The 27,176-nt window shown below is 40.7% G+C and overlaps 1 protein-coding gene across 1 annotated transcript in view; it reads left to right on the forward strand.

Annotated features, from left to right (window-relative positions):
• NEK6 (NIMA related kinase 6) overlaps positions 1–27,176 on the forward strand; it is a 314,703-nt gene that overhangs the window by 276,173 nt on the left and 11,354 nt on the right. Inside the window, exon 8 of the mRNA XM_030207370.1 lies at positions 10,133–10,227. Within this exon, the coding sequence (XP_030063230.1) occupies positions 10,133–10,227 (95 nt within the window). The remainder of the gene's footprint in view (positions 1–10,132; positions 10,228–27,176) is intronic.

Genomic DNA, 27,176 nt, shown 5'->3' on the forward strand with positions numbered 1-27,176 from the left:
AGTTGGGGATGCCCAAAATCGGCTTTTGATTATGCCGATTTGGGCGACCCTGAGAGAAGGACACCCATCTCCCGATTTGTGTCGAAAGATGGGCGCCCTTCTCTTTCGAAAATAAGCCTGACAGTCTAATTTTTGTACCTGAGGAAATGGAGGGTGACTTGCCCAAGATCACAAGAAGCAGCAGTGGCATTTGAACTAAACATTCCTGAATGTCAAGCCCAGTGCTCTAACCACTAGGCTGCTCCTCCACTCTACCTTTTTTTAATTTAGTACTTAATATGCTACTGTTCACATGGACTATCTAAAGCGATTTCTCCTCTTCTATGCCTTTTGTATCTCTTTCAAAACTGTAACCATTATATATATATATTTTTTGTCCTCTAGGGAGTAAAAATGCATTTGGGTGAATCCGTCATTAGATTCCATCTGCTCACTCCCCGGTTCAACTGTGCACAAAAAGGGAAAGATGAATATGCTAGATGTAATATGCTAGATGTAATGGTTTTATAAGAGCACCCAGCCGGGGATGTTTTCTGCAAAGTATGCTTGAATAGCATTCTGTTGTGTATGGTTATGTCAGATTCCATAGTTCATTATAAACGTTTCTTGACTAATAACAGGCCTCTGGTCTCGCTTGCATGCAGGGGCCTATTACTGGAAGTCAAGTCATGGTCTTTTATTGGAATGTTCTTATGCTGGGAATTTATATTGTGGTTTGATGGCTGACTCTGCAGTATGTGAAAGAGAGACAGGGATGTGAGTAGAATAAATTAAAAACTTGGCCTTTTCTTCTAGGTGCCGGTATTCTGTGTGCTTCTAATACATTTATATTACAAAATGTCTATGCTGGAGTTAAATATATACCTAAAATTCATCTTTGTGTTTAAAGAACTGGCACAGAGCTGTGCTGAAATAAATGTGTATAATTGAGAAGCTGTGATAAATCTAGTATAATGCAACTAATAGGTACATGTAGTATTTACAGGTTTTATTTGTACAGTTTGGGAATTTTTAAGTGCATTGAATTTTATTAGTCTTGTTACAAAGAAAAGGAGTAGTGTAACCAACAGGGCTGATCTGATCAGATGCTGTGTTTGCGAGTCACACGCAGACCCTAGACTTTATCAGATTGCGTCTTGATCAAGACTGTTTTCCAGTGATTACATTTACCTATACTCTTCGGTAATCTTTTGAAACAGACCCGATGTAGGCTTTTCTGCCGAAACACAGTGCTGTGACGGGTCTCTTGAAGAATAAAGGTTTCATTTACTCAATTCATCGTCCTTCTGTTTTTTCATTTTTATGGGAGAGCCCTGCTGGTTACACTACTCCTTTTCCTTGTACTTATGATGTAGTGTAATACGGTCCTCTCCTTTAGCGGCGTCCCTCCATTAGTCTTGTTACCTCACTGCTCTGTTGTGTGTTTTGTAAATGAGTCATATGCTATATATCTAGTGATAATGTTTTAAAACAGATGAGACCGGGTTTGCTAGGATATCTGAATTCAAAGAGCCTGTTTTAAAAAGCCCCCTTAGATTCAAAACTATATAAAGAGGAAAGGTCCCACTGAACTTTCTTTCTGAGAAGTTCCGAGATAAGAGGACATTTCTCTGGTAAGTGAATGCTATTTTGCTTTGTGCTTTGGGAACTTAAAGATTGGGGTTTAAAGGAGGAATTGTAGGTTAGTGTTAGGCAAAAATAAAAATATAAAAAGCAAATTTTATCAACTAATCTCCATAGTCTTTTCCACTTAGTTTTAAAAACTCTGTGCCACAGCATTAACAGATAGAATCTGGGTAAATGTAACATCGGGGGACACTAGGGAGGTAAAATACCTTGAAGAAATCAAGGACAGCTTTATGGAGCAGCTGGTACAGGAGCCGACGAGAGAAGGAAAAATTCTAGACCTAGTCCTTAGTGGAGCGCATGATCTGGTGCGGGAGGTAATGGTGCTGGGGCCGCTTGATAACAGTGATCATATGATCGGATTTGATATTAGCTTTGAAGTAAGTATACATAGGAAATCAAATACATTAGCGTTTAACTTTAAAAAAGGAGACTATGATAAAATGAGAAGAACGGTGAAAAAAAACTTAGAGGAGCGACTGCGAGGGTCAAAAATTTGCATCAGGCGTGGATGCTGTTCAAAAACACCATACTGGAAGCCCAGGCCAAATATATTCCGCGTATTAAAAAAGGAGGACGGAAGACCAAACGACAGCCGGCGTGGTTAAAAAGTGAGGTGAAGAAAGCTATTAGAGCTAAAAGAAAATTCTTCAGAAAATGGAAGAAGGAACTGACTGAAAATAATAAGAAACAGCATAAGGAATGTCAAGTCAAATGCAAAGCACTGATAAGGAAGGCTAAGAGGGACTTTGAAAACAAGATTGCGTTGGAGGCAAAAACGCATAGTAAACTTTTTTTTGGTATATTAAAAGCAGGAAGCTGGCAAAAGAATCGGTTGGACCACTAGATGACCAAGGAGTAAAAGGGGCGATCAGACAAAGCCGTAGCGGAAAGATTAAATGAATTCTTTGCTTCAGTCTTCAGCGAGGAAGATTTGGGTGGGATACCAGTGCCGGAAATGGTATTCGAAGCTGATGAGTCGGAGAAACTTAATGAATTCTCTGTAAACCTGCAATGGGGCAGTTCTACAAACTGAAGAGTAGTAAATCTCCTGGACCAGATGGTATTCATCCCAGAGTACTGATAGAACTGAAAAATGAGCTTGCGGAGCTATCGGTAATATGTAGTTTATCCTTAAAATCGAGCGTGGTACCAGAAGATTGGAGGGTGGCCAATGTAACGCCAATTTTTTAAAAAGGTTCCAGAGGAGATCTGGGAAATTATAGACCGGTGAGTCTGACGTCGGTGCCGGGCAAAATGCTAGAGACTATTATTAAGAACAAAATTACAGAGCATATTCAAAAGCATGGATTAATGAGATAAAGTCAACATGGATTTAGTGAAGGGAAATCTTGCCTCACCAATCTACTACATTTCTTTGAAGGGGTGAACAAACATGTGGATAAAGGTGAGCCGGTTGATATTGTGTATCTGGCTTTTCAGAAGGCGTTTGACCAAGTACCTCATGAAAGACTCCAGAGGAAATTGGAGAGTCAAGGGATAGGAGGTAGTGTTCTATTGTGGATTAAAAACTGGTTAAAAGATAGAAAACAGAGAGTAGGGTTAAATGGTCAGTATTCTCAATGGAGAAGGGTAGTTAGTGGGGTTCCCCAGGGGTCTGTGCTGGGACCGCTGCTTTTTAACATAAATGACCTAGAGATGGGAGTAACTAGTGAGGTAATTAAATTTGCTGATGACGCAAAGTTATTCAAAGTCGTTAAATCGCAGGAGGATTGTGAAAAATTACAAGAGGACCTTACAAGACTGGGAGACTGGGCGTCTAAATGGCAGATGACATTTAATGTGAGCAAGTGCAAAGTGATGCATGTGGGAAAGAGGAACCCAAATTATAGCTACGTCATGCAAGTTTCCACGTTAGGAGTCACGGACCAAGAAAGGGATCTAGGTGTAGTCGTTGATGATACGTTGAAACCTTCTGCTCAGTGTGCTGCTGTGGCTAAGAAAGCAAATAGAATGTTAGGTATTATTAGGAAAGGAATGGAAAACAAAAATGAGGATGTTATAATGCATTTGTATCGCTCCATGGTGTGACCGCACCTTGAATACTGTGTTCAATTCTGGTCGCCGCATCTCAAAAAATATATAGTGGAATTAGAAAAGGTGCAGAGAAGGGCGACAAAAATGATAAAGGGGATGGGACGACGTCCCTATGAGGAAAGGCTAAAGCAGTTAGGGCTCTTCAGCTTGGAGAAAAGGCGGCTGAGGGGAGATATGATAGAGGTCTATAAAATAATGAATGGAGTTGAATGGGTAGATGTGAAGCGTCTGTTTACGCTTTCCAAAAATACTAGGACTAGGGTGCATGCGATGAAGCTACAATGTAGTAAATTTAAAATGAATCAGAGAAACATTTTCTTCACTCAACGTGTAATTAAACTCAGGAATTCGTTGCCAGAGAATGTGGTAAAGGCGGTTAAGCTTAGCGGAGTTTTAAAAAGGTTTGGATGGCTTCCTAAAAGAAAAGTCCATAGACCATTATTAAATGGACTTGGAGAAAATCCACTATTTCTGGGATAAGCAGTATAAAATGTTTTGTACTTTTTTGGGATCTTGCCAAGTATTTGTGACCTGGATTAGCCACTGTTGGAAACAGGATGCTGGGCTTGATGGACCTTTGGTCTTTCCCAGTATGGTAATACTTATGTACAAGTGCTTGTTAAGTTTTCAGCATAGAGAGTTGCTGTGAACCAATTTTCTTGTATGGGAAGTGCTATAGTTTTGTATTTTGACTCCACCATGCATCAGATTTAAATTACCATTTTCATTGGGATTGTATTGGCCATTTCTGCTGCATGATACAGTGTTGCACAGCTGGAAAAATGGCAGCCTTACTGCTTGAGGCCTATGAAATGCCTAGGGCAAGTGGTTCCAAAACCTGGTCTTGGAGGGAGCAACCCTAGCCAGTCAGGTTTTCAGGATATCCACAATGAATATTCATGAGAGAGATTTACATGCACTGCCTCCTTGGTATGCAAATCACTCATGAATATTCATTGTGGATATTCTGAAAACCTGAATGACTGGGGTACCTCCAGGACCAGGTTTGAGAACCACTGACCTAGGTCCCTTCTGTTTGGTTGGTTCCAAGCAACAAAGATTTACACTGTTTTGAAACACTGTGTGGTATACTTTCCAAAGCCAGGGAAAATGCATTCTTAGATCCTGGGGAATTCAATGCAGAAATCATATTTCTTTCCCTCCTTTAATCAGTTTCAGTTCAAGTAAAATTAGTTAAAACTCTCTTCTGGTTTGAATTAGTGATGAGGGTATTTCTGTGCGGTAATGCTTGCAATAGTTCTTGAAAATCTTGTGTCAGTTTATATTCTGCTGTTTTGAGAGAACAGAGGAATAGAAATATATCATCTTCTTTTTAATAGGTCATTGTTGTTTTTGATTTTTGTTTTTAAAATCATCTCTGGTTCAGGTCAGGAGACAGAATGCCATGTTTTTGAAATCGTAACTGAAAGAATCAAGTTATTGATACATGCATAACAGAGAGGGTGAGACTTCAGAACATGGAGATACATTGTTAATTCCAGGAAGGCTGTGTCTGAAGTAGTAAAATATGGTGTGAATGGTCCAGGACCTCATCTGTATGTCAGATTCTTTAGTATCAAAATAATTACTTTAAATATATTCTAGACCTTTTTCGGATGTGCTGTTTGTGCCAAATATCTAGAACGGCACCTCCCACCAATTTGGTTTTCAAGATATCTATAATAAATATGTGTAAGAGTGGCTTAGGTCTCTAATGCATGCAAACTTGTCTTATTGTATGGATAGTCATTGTGGTTATTCAGCAACCCACAAGGTGAAGCATGCCTCCAGGCTTGGGATAGGAAATGATGACCTGTAAACTGTTTAGGAATTTAAATAGAAATGGACACAGTCTGCTTGGTGGGAAATATTTCATGTAAGGAAGGCAGCCTGAGGCTGTAACAAATAATGGACTGATAACTCTCTAATCCCTGGCATCCAGCTTGTCGAGTTCCCAATGTACTTTAGGGCTAGGGGTGGAAGAAATACTGCTCCCTCTGCACCCCTGAGAGTTTTCTAAACTAGAAGGAAAACCAAACTTTGGAATACCTATTTTTCCCACAAGATCTGCTTTTGGAAAGGTAGAAGTATGCCTCTAATGTAGTAAAAGAGATGGGCAAGTTTCATTTCATTCATTCATTCGTTCATTTAGTTTCATTTTACAGGTACTGGGTTAGTCCCTAGTGGGCTCACAGTCTAGGTAGTTGTTCCAGCGCTGCAGAGGGAATTCAACCTGGTTCCCCAGGATCTGAACCTACTGCCAACCATCAGGCAGCAGTGGGAATTGAACCCAGTTCCCCATGTCTGTAACCCGGTACACTAACCATTAGCCTACTCCTCCACTCCAAATAAGTTTCAGAAGTCACTAATCCCAACAGTATTTACCCAGGTAAATTGAGTATCTGAAGATTGCCCATCCCTTACTGGGAAAAAGGTACACCTTGACCCAGGTAAGGGATAAGAAATTTTCAGCCACCTGACCCAGGGGAATAGAAATTTATTTACATAATGGCTTCTAGAAATTGCCTTCCCTAGGATGATGGATTTCATAACCTGAAAAGCCAAAGTAACAGGAGTTTTCTTGAAAACCCTTCAAATCAAAATTGAATAGATTTGCATGCAAGTAAACCTGAGAACGTATTCTATTGATACCCCCTTTCTTTGCTACCCCCACCTAATATTTCTGTACTTGTTTGAAATAAATTTTAGCACCAAATAAAGATCTGGTTTCTGTACAGATCCTAACAGGGCTGTGGAATGGGAGTCTGAGTTGGAAGCAATTATGGGTGGCGTCAGTAAAAATGCACCGACTCTGACTCCAGCTTCAAAATAAAAAAATTACATTATAATATATAGTAAATCTATCATTTTATGCTTATAAATATTTTTGTCCTGGTAAATGCTATATTTACCAGTACTGTAATTCCAAAATAAAACATTTAGGGCCCTGTTTACTAAGCTGTGCTGTAAGCGCGCTAATGTTTTTAGAGTGCACTAAATTATTGCGCGCTAACACTAGACATTCATAGGAATATATAGGTGTCTCTAGCATTAGCGTGCACTAAAAACGCTAGTGCGCCTTAGTAAACAGAGCCTTTAAAGCATAATATCAGTAGGAGTCGGAGGTTTAGTGTACCGAATCTACAGCCCTGGATCCTAAGTGAAACGCCAGTTTATAGGCAATGGCAACAAAAGGCCATCTCCATTTTTCGAAGGGGTTAAAGCATCATCTCAAGAAAAAAAACATTTATACATTTTTTGATTTTTGTTCAGATAAAAAGATAATATGCTGCAAATATGAAGCGTACAACTTTGTATGATAAAGTACCCTTAGATGTGAATGAAATTGTCATCCCATGCTCTCTTACTTTAAGGTAGAGTCCATTAGACACTTGTTCATTGCATTGGAGAACCTTCAGGAGAGTTGGAATTTTGGAGTGTTATAGAGCTTGCTGAACAGGGTTAGGTGAAATTTGAGATTGATTTGAACTAGGGAGTTGATGACCCTTTGCACCAGGACATGCTGTGAGCAGGATCAGATAAATTCCAAACTAGGTGTGGTTTAAACAGATAAATCTTGGTGATTTATAGCATCACACAGATCTTTGCTGTCCCTCTTTTTGAGCCTGTTCAAATACAAGTATTTGAAGTGCCACATGTGCAAAATCTTTACAGATTTGTAAGATAGAATGTGAGTTACTGAATACTAATGTAAGTCTAAATATAACCAGATTTTCAAAATAAATAAATAGAATATATTTGCATTCAGGTTTAGAGCTGCAAATGTCTGACATCAGATCAGAGGAGGTTCATTCATCTCTTGTGTGAAACACTTCCAGAATGCAGTGGACATCAAGCAAGGGCCATGTTGTGCTCTGTGTGACTCGCCCACTAGCGCTCCCTGCCCTGCCCACTTTGCTACTGCTGATGAGAGGAGGTGGTAGGCTAGGAGCGATTTTTGCACCCCACCCCCCCATATTTGCTCCCTGTGTGGCCACACCAATTCACACAGCCCTTGCTTATAGTATCAAGTGAAAACTTTTTTTTATGCTTCTAGATGAGTCAGATTTCAGTAGTAAAAATTCTTGATATCTGAATCCCAGTCTACTAAAGCGATTACTGCTTATAATCTTTTATATGTGTTGGATGGTATATCAAGTTTTCTGAAAAAAAAATTAATAAATCCTGGCCCGCTCTCTGCACTTTGTTCTATTAGGGGCCCTTTTACTGAAGGGTTGCCGCGCAGCAATCCAGAACTACCACTGGCCCAATGTAGCCACTGGCGGTAGTTCTGCCTCAAGCATTTGCCATTTCAGGTGCTACGGAAATAATTCCATAATTTCTAGTATGGAACTAACCCGCCGGTTATCAGGCAGCCCCGCGTGCGGCCTGGTTACGCAGGAGCCCTTACCGCCACCTCTCTGGGTGGTAGTAAGTGCTTACCTCCACATGGCCACTCAGTAAGAATAATCTTACTGCATGGCCATGTCTTATTTAGGGGCTTTTTACCCGCTGCGGTAATAAGGGTCCTGGTGTGCAGCAAAAATGACCCCTTCCACTACTGTAGGGCCTTTTTTTTTTTACCATAGCTTGGCAAAAGGACCCCTTAGAGAAAAACCAATTGTATACAGTGGTGGAAATAAGTATTTGATCCCTTGCTGATTTTGTAAGTTTGCCCACTGACAAAGACATGAGCAGCCCATAATTGAAGGGTAGGTTATTGGTAACAGTGAGAGATAGCACATCACAAATTAAATCCGGAAAATCACATTGTGGAAAGTATATGAATTTATTTGCATTCTGCAGAGGGAAATAAGTATTTAATCCCTCTGGCAAACAAGACCTAATACTTGGTGGCAAAACCCTTGTTGGCAAGCACAGCGGTCAGACGTCTTCTGTAGTTGATGATGAGGTTTGCACACATGTCAGGAGGAATTTTGGTCCACTCCTCTTTGCAGATCATCTCTAAATCATTAAGAGTTCTGGGCTGTCACTTGGCAACTCGCAGCTTCAGCTCCCTCCATAAGTTTTCAATGGGATTAAGGTCTGGTGACTGGCTAGGCCACTCCATGACCCTAATGTGCTTCTTCCTGAGCCACTCCTTTGTTGCCTTGGCTGTATGTTTTGGGTCATTGTCGTGCTGGAAGACCCAGCCACGACCCATTTTTAAGGCCCTGGCGGAGGGAAGGAGGTTGTCACTCAGAATTGTACGGTACATGGCCCCATCCATTCTCCCATTGATGCGGTGAAGTAGTCCTGTGCCCTTAGCAGAGAAACACCCCCAAAACATAACATTTCCACCTCCATGCTTGACAGTGGGGACGGTGTTCTTTGGGTCATAGGCAGCATTTCTCTTCCTCCAAACACGGCGAGTTGAGTTCATGCCAAAGAGCTCAATTTTTGTCTCATCTGACCACAGCACCTTCTCCCAATCACTCTCGGCATCATCCAGGTGTTCACTGGCAAACTTCAGACGGGCCGTCACATGTGCCTTCCGGAGCAGGGGGACCTTGCGGGCACTGCAGGATTGCAATCCGTTATGTCGTAATGTGTTACCAATGGTTTTCGTGGTGACAGTGGTCCCAGCTGCCTTGAGATCATTGACAAGTTCCCCCCTTGTAGTTGTAGGCTGATTTCTAACCTTCCTCATGATCAAGGATACCCCACGAGGTGAGATTTTGCGTGGAGCCCCAGATCTTTGTCGATTGACAGTCATTTTGTACTTCTTCCATTTTCTTACTATGGCACCAACAGTTGTCTCCTTCTCGCCCAGCGTCTTACTGATGGTTTTGTAGCCCATTCCAGCCTTGTGCAGGTGTATGATCTTGTCCCTGACATCCTTAGACAGCTCCTTGCTCTTGGCCATTTTGTAGAGGTTAGAGTCTGACTGATTCACTGAGTCTGTGGACAGGTGTCTTTCATACAGGTGACCATTGCCGACAGCTGTCTGTCATGCAGGTAACGAGTTGATTTGGAGCATCTACCTGGTCTGTAGGGGCCAGATCTCTTACTGGTTGGTGGGGGATCAAATACTTATTTCCCTCTGCAGAATGCAAATAAATTCATATACTTTCCACAATGTGATTTTCCGGATTTAATTTGTGATGTGCTATCTCTCACTGTTACCAATAACCTACCCTTCAATTATGGGCTGCTCATGTCTTTGTCAGTGGGCAAACTTACAAAATCAGCAAGGGATCAAATACTTATTTCCACCACTGTATTTGCTCATAATCCTTTCAGGTTCTTTAATGTTTCTTATGAATGAGATAAGGGGCTGTTAGTTAATTTCAGCATCTTCCTAAGCTTTACTTTTTCATGAGAGAAGCAAATGGTACTGTATTCTGACAAGCATATTTTTAAGGCTTTTGCTTTGATCACATTAGCTGACTACTGTGTGCATTAAAAATGTTAACATTAAGTGGAAAAAATATATTTTTTGTTTCAGTGGGAACACCATATTACATGTCCCCAGAAAGAATACATGAAAATGGCTACAACTTTAAATCTGATATTTGGTCATTGGGCTGTTTACTATATGAGGTAAGTAATAAATGAAATAAAATAATAAATTCTAATTTGCGTGGAAAGATCTTTAGCACAGATAGATGGCATGTGCTGCACTACTCAATATTCAACATGTTATCATGATGACTTGAGGAAGCTTTAGAAAAAGAAAACCACTTTTTAAATTCTAAGGGCCCTGTTTACGAAGGTGCTAACCGTGTGGGCTCCTATAGGGTTATTGTAGGCGTGTACATGGTTAATGTGCATTAAAGACACTAACGCTCCTATAACATGGCTTAGTAAACAGGGCCCTAAATGTTTTATGTGAGAATATTTTATATATTATAAAAAGTAAATAACGTGCACGTTTAGATAACTCAACAGAAATGTTTGGCATGATCTTTTCAAAGTAAGGGAAGGAGTATTGCCATTCAGATCCCCAATACAGTACTTCATCACAGATGTGGCTACATATACATTGCTTAACTCATTTGAAATCGCTCTGATTTTAATCTTCTCTGTATGTTGAGTAAAAGACAGCTGCAAAATGATGTTACTTTCAGAGATTTACAAAGTACAGAGGTGTAGTGACAGGTGTTCTTCATCAGTCAGACAGCAAACAAAGAGAGGGCCAGAAAGTACACAGCATACAACACACAAATAATTCTGTTTTAAAAATAAAACATGCAGTATGCAATTTGTTTGTGTGTGAGTGGCATACAGTCTCAAGATTTCCTCAGAGAAAGGAGTCAATGGGATCACAGTGGACCCTGGAAATCAGTAAATGTTTTTTTTTTTCTTTGGCAGCTGAACCTTGTTGTAACACAGGTATCAAACAGTACCATTTCCATTTCACAAACCTGGGCACTATCTATATAAAATGAATTCTATGTCAACAATCTTTTTTTTCCCCACCTCTCACTTTTGAAAGAAATAGAGAATATTCTTAAAATTTAAAATCAAAAGTATACTGAGGCCAGATTGATTTATATACATTAATGAAAGACCAATAGTCTCTAATGGCTAACTTGTTTGAGGACACAACGGTCCACCAACTTGAAAAGATCTTTGCCCTGTAAATCAAGTTTCCACACTTGATAGAAAGAGTTAAGTATAGCATTTAGTTTTGTGCTTAACAAATTTATAAGCCCGGCTTTTACTATGTTTTATCTCATGGGTGGGGGAATGGGGGGCAATTTCTCCAAGAGGATTAGTTTTGTGCATACCATGACAGGAATGAAGCTCACTCCTAAGCCAGGGGTCCTATGTAGTGATACACATGATGCAATGCTATGACATTCCAGGCACTCAGCAAGCAGTGCTAGGTTTCTAGATGTGCTTCTTTCGCTCCTCTTTCCTTCCAAATCCTCATCTATTACGACTAATGCATGCTTAACCAGGCAGTATACTTGCTATTGGTGTGTCACCTGGGTCAGGAGGGCTTAGTGGTTGCTAATCTATTTATTTATTTTCCTTTTTGAAGTATTTAAAGAAAACTAGTGCAAGAAAATCAGTGAAATAAAAAAACTGATCTATTTTAATTTTTGAAGTATTTAAAGAAGAAAGGAAACAGGTGCAGGAAGGATAATGAAATAAAAAAAAGGTATTTAGTAGTCTGTGGGTTTATTCAAACATGGCTTGATTTTGACTGTAGTTTGTTTTGTGAAATGAGAACTGAAAATCGTAACTAGTTGAAATGATCACATCTGTAGATTATATTTTTGTTTTCAGAAAAATCTGTCTTCCAAATTTTTTCATATATATATATATATACACACTTCAAAGTGAATAACAAAATCATCTTGAAGACTTTGACATGTGTATTTATGGTTATAGGATATTTTCTTTTTATGCTATTGAAAGAATTGTTGCCCATCATAAAATTCAAGTTTAAAGGAGAAATACTACTATATTGTGACAAGGAATACTTCCTGTCACCACATCATCAGGACAGAGGAAAAGAAAAGACAGTAGCACAATCAGAACTATAGAATCAGCCCTTCAGGAGAAGGTGATAAAAATAAAATCAAATCAAAATCAAAATTCCAGCAGAGGATACTGAGACAACTTGAGAGGGTAGAATCGGGGGAGGTTTCTTGGAATTTTACCTTGTCTCCCCCCCCCCCCCCCCCCCCATGTTGTGGACTGGAAATGGACGAGATAATATAGTTACCTTATATATTTTTTTTAATTTTTTATTTATAATTTTACAATACTTTTTCAAGCATACAGTCTTGAAAGAAAGTGATATATGTACATCTTAAAAGAAAAAGGAAAAAAAAATCATGATTCTGTCATCAAAATAGGAAATTCACTCAAGTCCTCATAAGGATTCCAAAACTTAAACTAGAGGAATCTATTTAAGGCAAAAAATCAAAGGAAAATTGCTATTCGCGAAAGATTCTGGTGAAATATATTATGTTGGTCCAGCTGTTGACTTAGAAGCAATTAGTTTGGATAGCTGAGGTGGATCGGTAAAGGAATATTTAACATTATCAAGTCTAACAATACACTTGCAGGGGTACCTCAGAAAAAAGGATCCCCCTGCTTGAACAACAGCCGATTTCATTATGAGAAATTGTTTCCTTTTCTTTTGTGTCTCTCTTGAGAAGTCTGTAAACAAGGAAATCTTCAAACCAAGGAATGGTTTCTCTCGATGCTTAAAAAACATCTGAAAAAGCCATTGCTTATCAGGAATTAAGGCCACAGTCGCGACCAAAGTTGCTGGTGTGGCCTGCTGAGTATCTGAAGTCTCAAGAAAGGCTGAGATATCCAAAGTCTGTCATACATTTGTTTCTGGAATTTTTTGAGGAAGATAAAAGACCTTTGAAAATGGTGGTAAATTGTTCTCAGGTATACATAAGTTCTCCATTAAGTATCTCTTCAGCATATCTTCAGGTTTTATCAAAGCTATATAGGGAAAATTAATAAAACGTAAATTTTGATTTCTGGTATAATTTTCAAAGTTTTCAGATTTAAGTCTTAGACTGGATACACCTTTTATAAGGGAGAACTGAATATTCTCCAATTTCTTTACAGATTGTTCAATTGTATCCACTCTAGAAGTCATTTTTTCAACCTCAATTTTTTGTTTTTCAAACTTTTGATCCAACTCATTTATTAATACAGAATGCTTAGTTGTAGCAGTTAGAAACATTTGTCCCAATTGAGACATAAGATCCCACAATGAATCCAGTGTCACCTCCTTAGGCTTGATAGTAAGTTCAGCAGGAAATACCAATTCTACATCAGCTGTCCTCTCCCCAACTGCTTGTAAATCCCCTGTCGATTCTGTTGGCTGATGAGTCACTACGGGAGGTAATAACCTCCCTTCTCCCACTACTAAAGATTGTATCTGAGTCCCCTTCGCCGTCGCTACCTCACCTCTTTGGGCGGACGCTACCGAACCAGGAAGTGGGGAACTCACCGCCATCGGCTGCGGGGGGGTGGAATCCTCTGCTCGGGGCTCAAGGATGTTTCAGATGTGAAAGACGCTGATAATTCCTCATTCCCGCCAGCGTCCTGCCTCGCAATGGTCCCGGCTTCAACACCATCCCCCCACTGCATAAGGAACCATTCTATCGGCCCAGGAATCTGGGGAGAGGTCTGGGGAACTCGAGCAGACGTCTTTCCCCGCCGCTTTGGCATCAATGCGGTAAGCAGTGATCAATAATGCAGCAGCTAGTCGCGTTAGCGTGCGGCCATCTTGGAATCAGAGCTGCTCCTCTTCGCCTTTTCGTTACCTTATATTTTGAATTTGTAATGGGAAAAGATGTATAATTTCTTCCATTTTTGCATTGCAAGTGCTCTTGTAAAAACTTGTTAAAACTTATAAATAATTAAAAAAGAAACAGTTACAGTGGAAAGTGATAGGCTGAGGATATAATAACTGGGAGATGTAGATGGGTGGGAATGGGATCAGTGGAACAGATAGTTTGGGAATGGGATCAGAGGGACAGATAGTGAGTTTGGAGCAGGAGAGATGTGCAGTTTCTTCCTCTGCAGCTTTAACAAAGGAAGGAACGATAGTAGGGGGTTGAAGAAAGAATGTGAGAATGAAGTGATGGAAGGTGAGATGGAGTAATCTGCTGGAAAACTCTAGGAAAAAACTCAACCATAGTATTTATTTATTAGGAATTATCTACCACCTATTTGAAGAAATTCACTCAAGGTGGTGTACAGCAAAAATACCTTTTACGATATAGTATGCTACATTACAATGTCAACACAATATGCAATAAAACATTTTAATAAACAGCATAGAGTGTAAGCAAAAATGGAACATGTAGATAAGATAGTCCCCTTATTTTCCAACTCCTGTTATTCTAATTTAAAGAAAGTTGCACATAGTACTCAAGTATCCTTCTGACTTTATCTCATCTAGGGTAAAAGTGGATAAAGCATGTCCTGCTACAGTATGTATAGCCAGTGTTACTGCCTGTATGTGACTAGCAAGTTAGTTACTTCTTCCTTTAAAGGTCTGAGTAAAGAGATATAATTTCACCTACTTCCTGAAGTAGAGAGTCTTGTTTAAGCAAAGCCTTTCAGGGAGTGCATTCCAGGGTATGGGGGTTACTTCTGTCACATTCCATAATGTCCCTTGGAGAGGATATTGTTAGGTGTGTCCTTGGGAGGGCCTTAGTGATCTTGGAGGTGTGTAGAGGGAAATCCTGTAAATTCTCTGGGCCCTTTCCTTTAAGAGCGTTGAAGATGAGACATAGTTTTACATTTAGCCCTGTGAAGGTTTTACAAAAATGATGTGATGTGGTCACAACACTTACAACCTTCTGTCAGTCTTGCTGCAACATTTTGAATCAATTGGAGCTGGTACAAACTGTTTGTAGTCAGATCAGTGTAGAGTGCATTACAGTATTCCAGTCTTGATGTTATCATGGCATTCATAACTGTGATAAGACTTGCCTCCTCAATGTAAGGAGAGAGGTAGTGTAGTTGTTGCAAATGATAGAAGCAGCTCTTGAAGGTTGCTTGGATTTGGTGGATCAACATAAGTATTCAGTCTAGCTGTATTCAAGTTTCCTTACCTGTGATTTGAGGAGGAGTGCGTATTTCACAAAAGAGGATTTGATGTTAGGGCCCCATAGTATGGGCAGAAGGGGGAGGGGAAGAGAAGGTACTTTGTCACACTGAACTCCCCTCCTCAAAGAGATGGTGAGGGTTGGTGGCAAGAGTTTGTCAAATGGATATTCTTGTTTGGCAAGTGCAAAAGCAGACTGGAAGGAGGTCATTAAGAATTTAAAATGTATGAAATCAGCATTGGAGCCTGATTTTAGCTAAAGGTACTCTGCTGAGAGGGTGTAGGAATATAGGTAGTGGATTCTGTAGGTCGGTCTGAGGTTTGATACATCTTACAGGATGGGGAATGGGAGGAGTGAGGGTGCCCAAAGCAAAGGAGAATATTATGCTGTAGAAAGAGTTTGTCTCTGACAGAATCAGATAATGCAGTGAATGAAAAGTGAGATGAGATAGTGGTAGACAGAATGTAAGAGTCAATATCCTGAAGGTTCCTAAATGTATTGGTGACGTTTGGACAGGACTGTGGGAGAGGGTTGTTGAATGTGATAATTCTTCCCCTATCTGACCATCATCTGAAAACTAAGGTGGAAACGTTTGAGAGCGAGCAGTTGGCGAAATAGACAAGATCAAGGCAGTGGCTGTGTTGGTGAGTAGGGGTAGTGGAGCATAGTTGATAGTTTGATGAGGTTAAAGCATGAATGTGAAAGTCCCCAAGAATGAGGGGAAGAAAAGATAGTTTAAGAAAGAAGGGAAACCAAGAGGAGTGGCCTAGTGGTTAGGGTGGTGGACATTGGTCCTGGGGAACTGAGGAACTGAGTTCGATTCCCACTTCAGGCACAGGCAGCTCCTTGTGACTCTGGGCAAGTCACTTAACCTTCCATTGCCCCATGTAAGCCGCATTGAGCCTGCCATGAGTGGGAAAGCGCGGGGTACAAATGTAACAAAAAAAAAATCTGCAAGAGAGGAATAGAGGTACTTAGCAGAGGGTTGATATAAAGAAGTTGGGGGAGGGGGCTGAAATAAAAGGAAGAAAATGAAATGCAAGAGTGTAGGGGTGAAGGTAGAAGACAAAATGGTGGGTAAAATGATGAAAATAGAGAATGGATAGTGGTGATCTTGGGGAATGTTGTGGTTTGAGGTGGGGAATAAGTCTGGGAAGAGTAGCATCAAGAAGACAAAGGCAAATACAAACCTGTGGAGATGATGTGTTGCACCTCTCTATTTTGCACAGTTCAGAAATATGGATAAGATGATGCACATGGTGAGTCAGACAGAATTGAATATTTTTCTCAGCTAGCCCATATATCATTTTTGCAACATGAGGGAGGAAACAAGATTTTAAAGGTGTACTCCATGGAGTAAACAAATGTTTCAAAGACGTTTTTACATGCAGCACAAATTTTCAAAATGTGTGAGAGAAGCTGTGTTTTTCAATTTCACTCACACAAACACAGCCTCTGTCCAGCTCTCTCTCTCTCCCACCTTTCAATTCTTTTTGTTTTGTTTTTCCATGTTTGGGGGGGTGGGGGGAAGTAGCACCAGCTCAGAAAATTATTCAGTTCTGTCTAGCAAAGACTCCAGTGCATAATCTTTTCCATACTTCCAAATGGTGCAAAATAGAGGCATGTATGTTCAATTATTCTGCAAAAATGGACTGCATAGCTGTCTGTGCTTCTCTAACCACTTGTTGGAGCTTCCATTGTTCTGACTGAGCTTCTTTTGTTTAATTATTTTTCATTTTTATTACATTTGTACCCCGCGCTTTCCCACTCATGGCAGGCTCAATGCGGCGTACATATTATATACAGGTACTTATTTGTACCTGGGGCAATGGAGGGTTAAGTGACTTGCCCAGAGTCACAAGGAGCTGCCTGTGCCTGCAGTGGGAATCAAACCCAGTTCCCCAGGACCAAAGTCTACCACTCTAACCACTGGGCCACTCCTCCACTGCCTAATGGGAAATGTATTTAGATTTTGAAGAAATCTAAAGAAAACCTCTCAACATGGCCAGTTGCTCAATTTTCAGCAAACCACTCTTGCCCTCTTCTCCTCTCAATCATGCATGATGCAATCTTGAAAAGATAAATTTGTTCGAAATGCATGAGTGTAACGTGCAGTGACATATGAGTGCAACATGCAGTGACATAATCAACAGACTGACATAGAGTATTTTCTAACAAGGTGCCTATCATCAAATCATCACCTGTGCTAAGAATGGACCCCCAGGACATACTCCATAATCTGCATTGATCTATTGTGACCTAAGGCTTTACTTCACATCTCATATAATGCTATTCATAAATTTAATTTGGGTGTTTATATTCTGCTTAAATGGTAGCTCAAGGCGAATTATGTTTTGTTTTGTTTTGTTTTTAATCTTGAAATATGTTAAATCCACTACATAGTTACAATTAAGGCCTACTGACCAATAATTCTAACAGGTTTCATATTTAAAACATCAAATTACTTCTCCATTCTATCACATCACATTAGCAACCTCAACTAATAAGGTAGCGCAAGGCGAATTATGATTTTTTTTATCTTGAAATATGGTAAATCCACTATATAGTTACAATTAAGGCCTATTGACCAATAATTGTAACAGGTTTCATATTTAAAACATTTTATCACATCACAGTAGCAACCTCAACTAATAACTCAAAGCAGGTACCTATTTTAGGACATCCACATATACAATAAGCTTTGCATTTCATAGAAGCATTCAAATAACCAGAAAAATTATAAATTGGATCCCTAAAATTTTAATACAAGATGACATTTAGGAAAAATATTAACATTAGAAACCCAAATAAATTGCTTAATTAGAAAACCATTTTACTCATTAGGAAATTAAGACAAATACGTAAATACTTTCAGGAGGATCAGTTTAAAATAATGGTTCAATCATTTTGAGTCAACTGGACTATTGTAATATGTATTTGGGATGTTGCCAGGTACTTGTGATGTAGCTTGGTCACTGTTGGAAACAGGATGCTGGGCTTGATGGACCTTCGGTCTGTCCCAGTACGGCAATACCTATGTACTATTAAAAAGGCTCCAAACTATTCAATAGAATACCTCTATAAATATTATATGGTGTCTTAATACTAATCTTTATTTCTTCTCTGTGTTTTAATCTGAATATAAAAATAAAAATAGGAGGAAAAGACCTCATTTAGACATCAAACCACATTCTTGGAACAAAGTATTTCCTCTGTGTGTGATTAGTCAAACAAGTCATCATCGGTCTAAAAACCTCCTTTCCATGGTTGTTGAACAAACCAAAAAATGAGCGTTTTTATTTAACAATAACTTTATCATTCAACAACTGTATATAGTAAAATGTTACTTAGCTTCTAAATGGCTTGAAGTGATCGTCAGCTGCTCTTCTATATCTGAACGCTGTGAACTCCTGGGTAGAGGTCCCTACAGGGACCCGTTTCGCTATGGCTTCATCCATAGACCTCACCTCTTATAATAATCTGAAATTCAAATAAATGCTTCCATATAAAAAAGGAAAGTTGAGAAAAACAGAGAAAAGGAACTTGTTCAAAAGAGAAAACACCTGCCTCTTATGTTTCATGCTATATGCAATTTGGCAGCATGAGCTCTTCAAAATGGCGCCTGGTATTTAAAGGATGCCATCCAACAGGAACCAATCACTGGGCATGTTGACAAAACATGTGTAATAAAAGGAATATTAAAGAGGAACTGGGACATTTTGAAAACGCATACTGTGTTCAATGACAAGTCTTTAAGAATAGCGTTTCCAGAGATCCTAACTTGGAAATTTTAAGCCCAGCGGCTTTACCCAGGACTGAAGCCAGCATCTCTGAAGGCATACTAGGGCACAAAAAATGTATGCAGTGTTCCTTTTGTGACATGACAGTGGAGTGTACACGATTCACCAATCCAAACAACGGTAGCACATATCAGCTACGTAGCGCTACCTCTTGTACTACAACTCACGTGGTCTATGCACTTCAATGTTCATGCAATAAGTTATAAAGGGTAAAACTACAAGAAGTTTAAAAACCAGATTGAGTGAGCACAAATCATGCATCAAGAATAAGAAACCTGGAGTGCCTTTGGTTATGCATTGTACACAGTTCAAAGGTCCTTTTGAAACTTTTTGTTGCTGGATTATCATACACATAAGTCGGGACGAACAGGGAGGTGACAGAGACAGAATGCTATTACAGCAGAAACAACGATGGATTCACCGATTAAATACCATAGAACCTCAGGGGCTAAATACCATGATTCAGTGGACTGCATTTTTATGAACATCTACAATTCTTTGCAATTCTCTGCATTTTGTACTTTTTTTGGCATTTTAAACATTATGAATAACTAGAGATGACATCATGCATTGCTCTCGAGTTATTCACAGTTGATATATGTTTTGTCATAATGTTTTGTTGTTGTTAATGCATGATGGTATGGACCAATTACAGTGGAGGCTGTTTCCATAATTCCAGCGGCAAAAGATTCCACAGTTCTGGTCCTATCTGTTATAGACCAGTGAGTTACCTTTCACATGGTCATTCAAAGATATTGTTACAACCATGATCATCCTTGAATTTGAAGAATACATCAATTGAGGATGCACTAAACCTGTTTGCTGCTGTATACTTTTTATAGAGGAGGCTCCATCCATGCTACAGAAATGGAGTATGGCCAGATCCTTCCCCCATATCAACCATCTGATGGCTAAATAAATGAGGGCAGTAGGCTTTGGTGTGATGGCTAAGTTAATTTCTGTTTCTGCCATCCCACCACATCCCCCCACACAAAGTTGGTTCTGTTTTCAGAAAGGGGATCAACCACAACAGCAGATGGGTCAGGACAGAGATGACTATTTTAACATAGGCAGGTGCCCGGTGCATTGCAGCCATATCATATTTATTTAGCTCACACCTATCCATAGGCTTTGCTTCTACGTTCAAGAACATTTCTTGTGCTTTGTTGAGAAATCGTGCATAACTATCTTCATATTCATATACTCATTCTATGAGATCTGGAGTACAAATTGCACTATAACTTATTACAATACATTCAATATAACTAACTTGGGGCCTTGTTTACTAAGCAGTCCTAAGGGTGCATTAGTGTTTTTAGCATTTGCTAATGATTAGCATGCATTAAATGCTAAGTCGCCCATAGGAACATGTGGGTGATTCTAGCATTTAGCGCATGCTAAAAACGCTAGCACAGCTTAGTAAACAGGGCCCTTAGTTTCTGATTTTAGGTTTGAACCAATAAACACTGCTAGCCCCCTGCCATGCTAAAATAATAATTTTTTTTAAAAGGTGTTTCGTGGCTAAGCACTAGAACAATACCACTTCCCCTAGTAATCTCTCATGCCTTTCTTGTCTTTTCTTTCACTCAGTTTTTGTGTCTCTTCTGTGCTGATTATTCCTACGTAACAGAATAAATACCCAGCAATAATGGTATCTGTGGCACAAAAACACTAATAAGCACTGATTATACCCTCAAAGAATCCTTAATTATCTAGAAAATAAACACATAAATTTACAGTTTATGAACACCTAAAAACAGAAGCCCTAAATATAACATACATTTTTCCATTTATTATTTCCAGGTACTCTTGAGAGAATATCAGGTCATTAGCAAAAATGCAACAGTATCATTTGATCAGTTTTCAGTGTATGGTAATGAGGCAGCTCAAACCTCAGGTTGAAAAGTCAAAACAATTATCAAATAGTCCCTTATTTAAGTTGCAGTGAAAAGCATCACCTTTTCACTGAGGTCAACATAAAAACCTTGACAATTTGCACAGTTCGAATCAGAACATATTTAAAAAAAGATTTTCTAAGCAGAATAGGCAGTATCAACTATTATTTAATTGTGATTCATTAGGATGCGATATTAGTCTGTTTTTGGGTGCACAATGTGACAGTGAACAAGAATGACAACATGTGCTAGAATCACATTCTGGATTAATAAGCAATCATGGCAGAGGCTGCATGCTGAGGTGACATGTCTCTTGCTTTCCGAGTTTCTTTGCAGCTCATGGCTCTCCGTTTCAATAAAAACCGTGTTAGCACTGTTACTTTTTTCGTATGTAAATTGGGAATTGCAGTCATGATTTTATCTGGAGACCAGAAATAAAAGTAGCGTTGGCAGGTTCTGGGATGGGGTTGTTGTTAAGGCACTATCAAGAACCTACTTGTGTGTGTGTTTGCACAAAGAGGTTAACACAAGAATATTACTTTGATAAATGTAGTTTGTCCATGCTGCATTTTGTAAGGGTTGAAACAGTGCTCTGGAAGTCATTGCAGGTGGGGGTATCCAAACGCTGACAGAGAATATTTGAACAAAATGTGAATGCGGTATTAAGATTCTTTTTCAAGCATTCTAAAGTTCCTTTTGGAGGACAGAAGAAGACTACACAAGAATGTAGAAAGGAGTTTTTATGGCAAGAAACTTTAAAAATTAGAGCATCTTTTTTGTTGGCATCTCCCTGCAAGTGCCTGGTCAAGTTTGGAGGGTCTAAATATACGTTTTATGCTCCAGAGCAGCTGAAGGCTTTTAATATATAGGTCTAAGGAAGATTAATGATGTGTATCCCCTTTTATTTCCCTTTTTTTTGTTCAGTTACTGTAGCAAGAGTTGTCTTCTGATTATAATTGAAATTTTAAATAAAAAAAAATAAAAGTATGGGGCATTTAACTAGCTAAGTGCTGATCCTGGCTGGTTAAATGCTTTTGAATAGCAAGGGCATTGTCTTTGCCCTTAAGCACTATTCAAGGACCATATGCAAATGTATTTGGGAGGGAATTGCACTGTTAATGTTTAGCATGCATGCTATGATTTTTCTTGTATTGGACTTACGTGAAGTCTTTCTTTTTATACTGTTTCTCATACTATTTAGTTTGAGCTTTGAACAGTTGAACAAAGTTCCGGGCATCTTAGGGGGCCTTTTTAGGTTGTGGTAAAAGACCCCCTTAATAAATATCTAAAAAACTCATGAAAATTTACTTCAGTTGGTAGGCTATCAGAAGAGAAAAAACAGATTAACAAGCTTAACAAACCCTATACAGTGGAATCACTTATAATTGTGGGTTTTGAGAAATGTAGGTATCAGTATGTGTGTATACTGCTGCTGTTTTATTACTACTACTACTACTGCACAGTTTCCAGGTGCTTTTTGGCTAGGATCAGGCGACCCTCAGGGGGAGGAATGCTGGCTTCGGCCTAACCCCTGGTAAGCCTTTCCTCAGCTGAGAGGTGCCCAGCTCTACCACCGGCTGCCTTTCAGGTGCTGTGGAGGACTTGCAGCTCATCTGCATATCCTTACAGCCTTCTCCGGGGTGACACCCAGGTCCACTCCGATCCACTCAGGGCCTCCGCTCTAGGTGCCGCGCGTCTAACGGCGCGCGGGGCATTTTTCTCTTTGCATCTAATCTTGCTAAAGTACCTCAGTCATTTATGGCCCCTATTCATATTCTCTTCCTAGCCCTGTCCCTTCCTAATCTTTTCCCTCACCCCCTACCTCTCTCCGCTACAGGAACTCACTGCCCATCCATCGACTTCATCATCTCACCTTCTCTCCTACCCTCTTCCTCCCTCTTGGCTTTTAATCTCCGCCTCTTTCTTCCGTCCATTTTGCCTTCCCCATTCCACCTAAATACCTCTCACCTTCGACGCCTTCATGGCCACACCTCTCCTACTCTCCTCCGCTCTCTTTTACTCCTTCTCTTACTCTCAGCCGGTGACATCAATCCCAATCCTGGCCCCCCTCACCAACTATTATCCCAACCCTACAGATCTCACCGAGACCTCTCTAACCTCATCTCTATTTCTCTACTCCCCTCCTCTTCTCTGCCCTTCTCTTGCGCCCTATGGAATGCCCGCTCTATCTGTAACAAACTCGCCTATATCCATGACCTCTTTATCTCGCGTCACCTCCATCTGCTCGCCATAACAGAAACCTGGCTCTGCCCTGATGACTCTGCTTCAGTCGCAGCCCTGTGCCATGGTGGTTATCTATTTTCACATACTCCTCGCCCTGCTGGCCGTGGGGGCGGTGTTGGACTACTTCTCTCTCCCTCCTCCAGATTTCAACCCCTTCTTCCACCTCAATCTCACTGTTTTTCCTCCTTTGAAGTCCACTCTATCCGCCTTTTCTCTCCTCTGCCTCTTCGAATAGCGGTCATTTATCGTCCCCCTGATAAGTCCCTTTCATCCTTTCTCAGTGACTTTGATGCCTGGCTTGCCTTCTTCCATGATCCTTCCTCCCCCTCTCTCATCCTTGGTGACTTTAATATTCCTGCTAATGATCCTTCCAACTCTTATATTTCCAAGTTACTCGCTTTAACGTCCTCCTTTAATCTCCAACTATGCTCCACCTCCCCCACTCATCAAAATGGTCACTGTCTTGATCTCATCTTCTCCTCCAACTGTTCAGCCTCTAATTTCCTTGCCTCTGATCTTCCCTCCTCTGATCACCATCTTATATCTTTCACACTTAAATCTCCTCCCTCCCAGTCCCGTCCTATCTTATCTAATTTATCTAGGAATCTTCACGATATTGACCCTTCATCTCTATCCTCCCATGTTTCAAACCTCCTCTCTACTGTGGTACCATCCATGTCTGTCAACGAGGCTGTTTCTTCTTACAACAATACTCTATCCTCTGCCTTAGACACTCTTGCACCTTTGATGACCCGCCCTGTAAGGCGTACAAAACCCCAACCTTGGCTGACTTCTAATATCCGCTACCTACGTTCCTGTACCCGCTCCGCCGAACGCCTCTGGCGGAAATCTCGGGCCCTTGCTGATTTCTTACACTTTAAGTTCATGCTGACCTCCTTCCAATCTGCTCTTTTACGTGCCAAACAGGATTATTATATCCAACTGACCAACTCTCTTGGCTCTAATCCTCGACTTCTCTTCACCACATTGAACTCTCTCCCCCAACTACCCCTTCATTATCTCCTCAGACCCTTGCTGAATTCTTTCACAACAAGGTTGAAAAGATAAACCTTGCTTTCTCTACCTCACCACCTCTCCCTCCACTAGTCCGTTCCCCTCTCTCTCCTTCCCCTCATTCCCTTTCCTCCTTTCCTGAAGTTACTATTGAGGAAACTACACTTCTCCTTTCTTCCTCAAAATGTACCACCTGTTCCTCTGATCCCATTCCCACCCACCTTCTTAATGCCATCTCTCCTGCTCTTATTCCTTTTATCTGTCACATTCTCAACCTCTCACTTTCCACTGCAACTGTCCCTACTGCCTTTAAACATACTGTGGTCACACCTCTCCTTAAGAAGCCTTCACTCGACCCTACTTGTCCCTCTAATTACTGACCCATTTCCCTCCTCCCTTTTCTCTCCAAATTACTTGAGCGTGCTGTTCACCACCGCTGCCTTGATTTTCTCTCCTCACATGCTATTCTTGACCCACTACAATCTGGTTTTTGCCCTCTCCACTCATCCAAAACTGCGCTTACTAAAGTCTCCAATGACCTATTACTGGCTAAATCCAGAGGTCAATATTCCATCCTCATTCTTCTTGATCTGTCCGCTGCTTTTGACACAGTCGATAACAGCATACTTCTCGATACCCTGTCCTCACTTGGATTCCAGGGCTCTGTCCTTTCCTGGTTCTCTTCCTTTTTTTTTTTTTTAAATATATTTTTATTCACACAATAACAAGTTGTAGTTACAAAATGCAAGCAACACCGCTCAATGTACAATCCGAAATCACCACTCCATATCTATATTCAACAGCTCTGTCTGCCCAAAGGTCTTTGATACAACCTGCATTGTATTTTATTAATTTATCCCCCCAACCATACAACCTTACACTCCATCAAATATTCCATTCCACTTCTCAACTTTCACACCATCCCTCCCCCCTCCCCCATTCATCCCTACATACTCCTTCTCCCAATGCCCTCTCCAATTTCAGGTGAGCACATGTAAACATTCCTCCCACAGCATGGCATACCTTCGGGTCTCTGCTTTATTAGCCTTGGAATAAAGTTGCCTCTCATGTGTGCCTACCTCCCTCATTTTTGTTTTCCATACCGCTCCTAATGCACCCTCTGCAGCACCACAAAACTGTAGTATCGTCTTTTTAACCAGCAAGAGGGAGACATATACCAACCTCCTATATGGTTGGGTTAAGCCTTGCCTAATTAAAAGTGATTGGTCTCCAAGCAGCAGGGTTGCATAATCCCAGTCCAAGGTCTTCTGCACCACATTATTAAGCACCTGTATGGCCTCATTCCAGAACACCAGAGCCGGGCATTCTAAAAAAGAGTGCAGCAGCGTCCCCCCCCCCCCCCCCGCCCCCGCCCCTTGGCATTTAATACAACGATCATCAATCCAGAGTCCCATCTTTGCCCCTTTTGCCCTAGATATGTGCGCCCTGTGTAAGATCTTATATTGCATCTCCTGCAATTCAGCTGCCTTAACCATGTCATAGAGTGTTGCAAACAATTTCTGGAATGTTTGTTCAGTGTAATTAGTGCCCAGTTCTTCATTCCATTTGGCTGTCAATATCCTCATTTCCTCTTCCCTCCGATGTTCATTTAACACTTTGTACCAGGTCGACAAGCTATTTAATTGATATGGGATTTTAAGAAGGATCCTGTCTAATTGGCCCCATGTCCACGCTTCCCCATACTTTGTTCTTGTGGTAGCCCAATAATGCCTAATTTGAAGGTATTGTAACAAGTTTTTGTTCGTCAGATCCCATTGTTCCTTTACCCGGTCAAATGTGTCAAAAGTGTCCGTGTCATTTTCCAGTAATTGTCCCAAAATCCTGCATCCATTGTCCCTCCAAGTAGTAAATGCCGTTCTACCCATCCCAGGTGGGAATGCTTCATTACCCACTAGGCTCACAAAGGGTGAAACGTCTGGCGTTCTCTGTTGACGCTTCCTCCACCACCCCCAAGCTCTCCGCATGGGCCCCAAAAGCTCGCTCCTGTCAGTGATATTAATGTCACCACTGGGACCCCCGTGGATTAAATTGATAAATGACCAAGGTCTACTCCAAATCTCCATCCCCCTCTCTGGTAAGTACCTCTGCTGACCTATGATTCCCTCATAAATGAAGCGCATTAGCGCTGCTACATTATACATACGTAGGTCTGGAAGGCCTAATCCTCCCCTCTCCTTACTTAAAGAAAGTTTAACATGACTTATCCTTGCCCCTTTCCCTCTCCAAATAAAGCTCCTAATAGTTGACCGAAACAGTCGTTCTTCTTTTCTTAACACCCATATAGGAGCTGCCTGTAAAGGGTAAAGAATTTTGGGGAGGAGAATCATTTTTACCAAAGCTACTCTGCCCATCAGAGAAAGTGGTAGGTCCTTCCATTTATCACAGAGTCGCCTGATGTTTTCTATCTGGTCAATCACATTTTTCTTGTAGAAAAGTTTTGCATTTGTGCTAAGAAAACCCCCCAAGTATCTCATCGCTCCCCTGACTAGTGTTATAGGTAGTCCCTCCATCCAGGGGTCTCCCTCTATTCCTGACAACGGAGTAACTCCGATTTGGCACAATTCACTCTCAATCCCGATAAGTCTCCAAACTCCCTGACTAGCTCAAGGGCTCTAGGCAGATCTCTGGGGCCATTCGCCAAATATAAGAGTATATCATCGGCAAATAAGTTCAGCCGAAACTCCTTATTTCGTACTTGGATTCCCCGTATCTGTGCAGCACTATGGATTCTTATGGCCAATGGCTCAATTGCCAATAGAAAGAGAAGTGGGGAGAGGGGACATCCCTGTCTGGTGCCCCTGCCCAGGGAGAACCGTTCAGTAAGCTTCCCATTTACCATCAGTCGGGCCATGGGGCTTCTATAGAGGGCTTCAATCCAGGATACTACCGAGCCCGATATCCCAAAGTGGTCCAAAGTCTCAAATAGGTAACGCCAAGATATGCTGTCAAAGGCCTTCTCCATATCAAGCCCGGCT

Source organism: Microcaecilia unicolor, chromosome 6 (genome assembly GCF_901765095.1).
Source record: "Microcaecilia unicolor chromosome 6, aMicUni1.1, whole genome shotgun sequence".
Taxonomy (NCBI): Eukaryota; Metazoa; Chordata; class Amphibia; order Gymnophiona; family Siphonopidae; genus Microcaecilia; species Microcaecilia unicolor.